General features: G+C 49.7%; 1 protein-coding gene across 2 annotated transcripts; it reads right to left on the reverse strand.

Moving 5' to 3' along the window:
• Positions 1-2,229: 2,229 nt before the first annotated feature.
• Positions 2,230-6,572, reverse strand: LSM10 (LSM10, U7 small nuclear RNA associated). 2 transcript variants are annotated; one of them, XM_074380526.1, is made up of 3 exons: positions 6,399-6,572; positions 4,618-4,743; positions 2,230-2,964 (listed from the first exon to the last, which is right to left on the reverse strand). In XM_074380526.1, exon 3 carries the CDS (start codon positions 2,938-2,940, stop codon positions 2,569-2,571), a length of 372 nt encoding a protein of 123 aa, XP_074236627.1. In that variant the 5' UTR covers positions 2,941-2,964; positions 4,618-4,743; positions 6,399-6,572; the 3' UTR covers positions 2,230-2,568. The 2 variants fall into 2 exon arrangements, with proteins under 2 accessions (XP_074236627.1, XP_003937547.1); XM_003937498.2 differs by lacking the exon at positions 4,618-4,743.
• Between the last annotated feature and the right edge of the window lie 304 nt (positions 6,573-6,876).

The raw sequence follows: 6,876 nt of genomic DNA on the forward strand, positions 1-6,876 counted from the left end.
TCCCGATGAGGTGGTCTGCAGACAATACTGACAAAGACTGAACTAGAATGTGAATGCCGTGTCCTTGAGCCACTAATGTCCAAATGAACATTCCTCTCAAATCTCCCTCAAGAAATGAGAGCATCACAAGGTCAGGGGCCCTCCTTTATGCAAAACTCTGCTACAGCAGTTCTCAACCTGGATTTCATCTGTGTTTTTTTTTTTTTTTTTTTTTTTTTTGAGATGGAATCTTGCTCTGTCACCAGGCGGAAGCGCAGTGGCACGATCTTGGCTTCCTGCAATCTCTACCTACCTGGCTGAAGCGCTTCTCCGCCTCAGCCTCCCGAGTAGCTGGGACTACAGGCATGTGCCACCACATCCAACTAATTTTTTTATTTTTAGTAGAGATGAGGTTTCACCATGTTGGCTAGGGTGGTCTCAAACTCTTTGCCTCATGATCCACCTGCCTCAGCCTCCCAAAGTGCTGGGATTACACGTATGAGCCACCATGCCTGGCCTGTTTTTTTTTTTTTTGGAGACAGAGTCTCGTTCTGTTGCCGAGGCTGGAGTGCCCAGGCGTGCTCTCGGCTCACTGCAACCTCTGTCTCCTGGGTTCAAGCAATTCTCATGCCTCCGCCTCCCAGGTAGCTAGGATTGCAGACACACGCCACCACACCCAGCTAATTTTTCTATTTTTAGTAGAGACAGGGTTTCACCATGTTGGCTATTCTGGTCTCAAACTCATGGCCTCAAGTGATCTGTCAGCCTCAGCCTCCCCAAATGGTGGGATTACAGGCGTGAGCCAGTGTGCCCAGCCACATCTTTGTTTTCTTTGACCACCTCCCCAACTAGGGTGTAAGCTCCTGTACAAAAAGGTTCAAATCTCACTTTATAGTGTGTGCTTAGCCAGACGTGGTGGCTCATGCCTGTAATCCTAGCACTCATGAAGGCTGAGACGGGAGTATGGTTTGAGCCCAGGAATTCAAGACCTGCCTGGGCAATACGGTGAGACTTCGTCTCTATTTAAAAAAAAAAAAAAAAAAAAAAAAAAAAAAAAGATGATTTGTGCCTAGCAGAAGGCCTTAGCACATGGCAGGTATGCTGTGAATATCTGATGAATGCAAACTCTGGTTCCTCACTGCAACCTCCACCGCCTGGGTTCAATTCAAGCAATTCTCCCCCCTCAGCCTTCTGAGGAGCTGGGATTACAGGTGTGCACCACGATGCCTGGTTAATTTTTTTTTTTTTTTTGTATTTTTAGTAGAGATGGGGTTTCACCATGTTGGCCAGGCTGGTCTTGAACTCCTGACCTCAAGTCAGCCACTTTCACTAAGATGGTTATTTGCCTGCGGCAGGCCTAGAATGATGATAGGGCAGCTGCCACAAGGACTTGGGTTCTAACTCTGAGAACTCAGTAACTCTCAGATCAGTGATGGAATTCCTGCTACTGGCTGAGTTCCCACACCCCAGTGGGGAGGGCCCAGGAGCCTCCAACCTGTCTGCTTCAGGAAACAGCAATGAGACTAACAGCCTCTTTCACACTACTATAAAGAAAAACAGCCGGGCGTGGTGGCTCAAGCCTGTAATCCCAGCACTTTGGGAGGCCGAGGCGGGTGGATCACCAGGTCAAGAGATCGAGACCATCTTGGTCAACGTGGTGAAACCCCGTCTCTACTAAAAATACAAAAAATTAGCTGGGCATGGTGGCGCGTGCCTGTAGTCCCAGCTACTCAGGAGGCTGAGGCAGGAGAATTGCTTGAACCCAGGAGGCGGAGGTTGCGGTGAGCCGAGATCGTGCCATTGCACTCCAGCCTGGGTAACAAGAGCGACACTCTGTCTCAAAAAAAAAAAAGAAAAAAAGAAAAAAAAATCACACTACTATAAAGAATAAAGAAAAACAAACAAAAAAAAGAGACTAACAGCCTCTTCAACAGGGACTCTGAAGAGGAAAGCCACTTTCCACCTGACCAGTCTGAAGTACTCTCCTACAATTCTCAAGCTTTGCTACATATCAGAATCACCTGGGAAATTAAAAAAAACTCCTAGCCCTCAGACATACCCCATACCAACGAAACAGGCACCTCTGAGGGTGCGACAGGTGGTTCCAATGTGCAGCCAAGCTTGGGTCTGCCCCTGCTACACAGGACTGTGTGGGAGCCCAGCACACGGAGGGGAAAGCCTGAGGCACCAGCCTGTTTGTATCCAAGTTTGGTTTTATGAGAAAATGAACACAACTGCAAGAGAAATGGAGACAGTTAGAGGTGGCTCAGGCTGAGCACCTTTAATTATCCTCACTGAGAGAACTGAAAACTACTTGACAGATTACATAATCAAGAAGTCAGAGATTCAGATCATCAAAAAGGGGGATTGTCACCTACCCCAAGGCCACAGATAGACAGGATTCTGGGTCCCAGACTGAGTCTAGGACGTGGAACCCTGTGAAAGGCAGCTTTGACAGGTGGTCTGTTGGACACCAGCTTCTGGGCTGGCCCTGCTCTCTTCTCAGGTTCCAGACAGGGTGTGAGGGCAGAGAGCTGGCTCCGGAGAACACCAGAGGAACCCAAGTTGGGGCCAGCCTTGCCGAGGGCGTCACTTAGAGTTTTTGGAGGGAAATTCCCACCGGCCTTGGCCCTTGCCACCAAAGTTCCGCACACGATGGATAATCTGCAGCTGCTGCTCAATGGTGGAGGTGATGTTCACATCATCTGGGATGTGGACGTAACGGACATTGCGGCCCGTCACAAAGAGGTCATCCAGCTTGACTTGATGTCCCCAACGGTCCGTGTAGGTGACTTCGGCCAGGCGGATGTTCATGAAAGCATCGACATTGTCTATGCGTCCGTGGGCCACGCTCTCATCCCGCAGGTCCACTGTGGTTACCCGGCCCTGGAGGCCCTGCAGCAGGATGATCAGGCTGTTCTCAGAGATGGTCCGCTCCTTTACTGAGTGGCTCACCGCCATTCTTCCACACTGGCTGTCTGCTTGCTGTGGATAAGAGCACACAGATGGCAACTACAGCAGGGTAGGGGGTACAGTTGCCAACTCACCTCCTCTAGGTTCTCTTTTTTTTTTTTTTTTTGAGACGGAGTTTCGCTCTTGTTACCCAGGCTGGAGTGCAATGGTGCGATCTCAGCTCACCGCAACCTCCGCCTCCTGGGTTCAGGCAATTCTCCTGCCTCAGCCTCCCGAGTAGCTGGGATTACAGGCACGTGCCACCATGCCCAGCTAATTTTTTCTATTTTAAGAAGAGACGGGTTTCACCATGTTGACCAGGATGGTCTCAATCTCTTGACCTCGTGATCCACCCGCCTCGGCCTCCCAAAGTGCTGGGATTACAGGCTTGAGCCACTGCGCCTGGCCCTCCTCTAGGTTCTCAAACAAAATTCCCAGTACAGACCACCTCTGCAATTTTTGTATCTGTGGACACAGATGGTGCCCCTACATGTCTCACAAAATCCTCACACCAACTTGCAAGCCAAGGATTACTTATACTCATTTTATGAAGGAGAAAAATATGGTTAGGCTGGCCAGGTGCAGTGGCACACAACTGTAGTCCTAGCTACTCAGGAAACTAAGGTAGGAGCTTCTCTTGAGCCCAAGGGCTCTGCTGACCAGCCTGGGCAACCTATCGAGACCCCCCATCTCTAATTTTTTAAAGAAACCTACAAGAAAATGGTGAGCATTTCTATTGAGTCAAGGACAACAAAATGATGCCTACTTTTTTTTTTTTGAGACGGAGTCTTACTCTGTCGCCAGGCTGGAGTGCAGTGGCGTAATCCTGGCTCACTGCAACCTCCGCCTCCTAGGTTCAAGGGATTCTCTTGCCACAGCCTCCTGAGTAGTTGGGACTACAGGTGCATGACACCACACCTGGCTAATTTTTGTATTTTTAGTAGAGATGGCGTTTCACCCTGTTGGCCAGGATGGTCTCGATCTCCTGACCTTGTGATTCACCCGCCTCGGCCTCCCAAAGTATGGGGATTACAGACATGAGCCACAGCACCCAGCCAAATTTTTGTATTTTTAGTAGAGACAGGGTTTCACCATGTTGGCCAGGATGGTCTCGATCTCTTGACCTCGTGATCTGCCTGCCTTGGCCTCCCAAAGTGCTGGGATTACAGGTGTGAGCCACCGTGCCTAGCCAAGGATACCTACTTTTATGGCTTCTAATCAACAGTAAAATGTAGGTAATGTTCAATACAATGTTCAAAAAATGATCACAGAAAGAAAGGGAAATAATTTAGAGAAACAATAATTATAAAGGAAGATCACTCTCCTTGTTTGTCAATTATATGATTATCTACATTGAGAATTCAAGACAAATTATTAGGACTAACAACAAAAGTCAGTATCATTCCTAATAATACATTAATTTTAAAAAATCATTTTTTAAAAAGAAAAATATGGCTAGGAGAGGTAACTTGCCCAAGGTCACAGTAGATAAGTGGAATTGCTGGAATTCAAATCTATAGCCGCAGGCTGGCCGTGGTGGCTGAAGCTTGTAATCCCAGCACCTTGGGTGGCCCAGGCAGGTGGATCGCTGGAGGCCAGGAAGGAGCTCGGGACCAGCCTGGCCAATATGGTGAAACCCTGTCTCTACTAAAAATACAAAAATTAGTCGGGTGTGATGGTGCGCACCTGTAATCCCAGCTATGCAGGAGGCTGAGGCAGGAGAATCGCTTGAATCCAGGAGGTGGAGGCTGCAGTGGGCCAAGATCACAAGTTCACACCACTGCACTCTACCCTGGGTGACAGGGCCGGACTCTGTCTCAAAAAAAAAAAATCCAAAATAAAAAAATAAACAAAAAAATCCATAGCCACCTGGCTCCAAACCTCACACCAGATGTACATTATAATCACCTGCCGCGTTTTTAACCTGACCTCCCCAACACAGAGATTGTGATTTATTTGGTTGGGGGGCGGGGCACAGGTATCCTATTTTCTAAAAGGTCCCCAGGTAACTCAATGTGCTGAGGGGTCCTGGTTAGAAATGCATAATCTCAGGTCTCTCCCCAGGCCTGTTCTCAGAGAGGATCCACTTCTTCACTGAGTGGCTCACTGCCATTCTTCCACGCTGGCTGGAAACAGACTCTTCATTTTAACATGACCCCCTAAGTGAATTAGATACATATTAAGGTTTGAGAATCACTGGCTGACACCAATAGCTCTCAAACTGTGTATCAAAATCACCTGAGGGGCTTGTTATCTCAGCTTGCCGGGCCCCACTCCCAGTTTGACTCAGGCGGTCTGAAGTGGGGCCCAGAGATAAAGTACATTTTTGTTTTTTTGAGATGGAATTTCGCTCTTGTTCCCCAGGTTGGCGTGATCTCAGCTCACCGCAACCTCCACCTCCCGGGTTCAAACAATTCTCCTGCCTCAGCCTCCGGAGTAGCTGGGATTACTGGCGCCTGCCACCACACCCGGCTAATTTTGTATTTTTAGTAGAGATAGGGTTTCGTCATGTTGGCCAGTCTAGTCTTGAACTCCTGTTCTCAGGTGATCCACCCGCCTGGGCCTCCCAAAGTGCTGGGATTACAGGCGCGCCCCGGCCTGATAAAGTGCATTTTGAACATGTTCCCAGGTGATGCTGATGCTGCTGGTCAGGGCCCACGCTCTAAGAACCATGCAGCTGTTATGTAAATAGAAATTTAGGTAATGAGGCCGGGCAACCAGTAGGATATAAAGTACATAGGTTTTGAAGATAGAGAAACCTAATTCGACTCCTCACTCCACCCCTAACTATGTAAACCTAGAAGAGTTAATGTCTCTGAACCTGTTTCCACATTTATTAAACTACAGACGAAACAAGGCTACCAAAATCACACTTCACTGAAAGTACTCTCCGTTGATTTCAACATGCCTTGATATCGTATTAGTGTACTGTCTTACCTATCCCTTATTTTCAGACTCTGAGTTAAAGGGAGTGGAACGCTCTCTCTTTACCACCTCACTCAGAGTCTCATCCAGGGAGGGCTGTGCAGTGTGGCACTGAGCAGGGCAAGCACTCTATGACAATGATGAGTGGGGCTGGGAGCTAGGTCCCTGGGCAGGGCCTAATGTCCAGCCACCCTGGCTACAGCCTGACGAATCTGTGATCAAGCAAAGGTATGGGCCTGCCGCTGCGACTGCAAAGAGCAATCACCGGACCTCGAGTCAGGCCCGAGTTCTAGGTCAAGCTCTGCCACCTCCTAGGAGGGAGACCACTTAGCAAACCACTTAGCTTCTCCGAGCTAGCTAAGCTACTGTAAAAAGAGATCAGCACCCCTTACTCAGAGCAGCGGGAGAGGGTCTGGGGAAATGAGCTATACTCGGTAAACGGGGAAGAAAACGCATCCTGGGCTCCGGCACCTCCTTCCGGAGGTCCTGGCATCCCCCCGCATTCCGCCCCGGGGCTCCCTGCACCGCCGACCGAGACCCACCACGCGGCATTCCTTCCACTTTCCCCGTCTGGGTCGCCGCCGTAGCTAGCGGGCGCCTGGCCGGATTGCCTCCCGCCGGCCGCAGCAGGACAGAGACACCATGCCGGCGACCGGGCCGCTCTGTCCTCCCGGAGCGGACTGCGTCAGTGTGCGGATCGAGTCACGGCGGCCCGGAGAAACTACAATCCCCAGAATGCCTCGCGGTGCGGCGCTCGCGCTCCGCAAATCCCGTCCTGCGTCATTGGAGTCTCCTTCGCTAGAGTCGTTCATTCATTCCGCACGCATTCACTGAAGTGGTAGGCTCCTTCTCATGCTCCGGCATAGAGCGGTGACCACGATCAAGTGACTTCCTGAACTGATGGCGCTGCAGGGGAGTCTTAAGAAAACAAACAAGAAAAATAGGGAAAAAGTTCTTCAGAAGATTAAAAGCGTGATGCAGTAGTGACTAGGTGATCTTTTATTGGATTGTCAGGGGTGT

The sequence above is a fragment of the Saimiri boliviensis genome, chromosome 11 (assembly GCF_048565385.1).
Source record: "Saimiri boliviensis isolate mSaiBol1 chromosome 11, mSaiBol1.pri, whole genome shotgun sequence".
In the NCBI taxonomy this organism is placed as follows: domain Eukaryota; kingdom Metazoa; phylum Chordata; class Mammalia; order Primates; family Cebidae; genus Saimiri; species Saimiri boliviensis.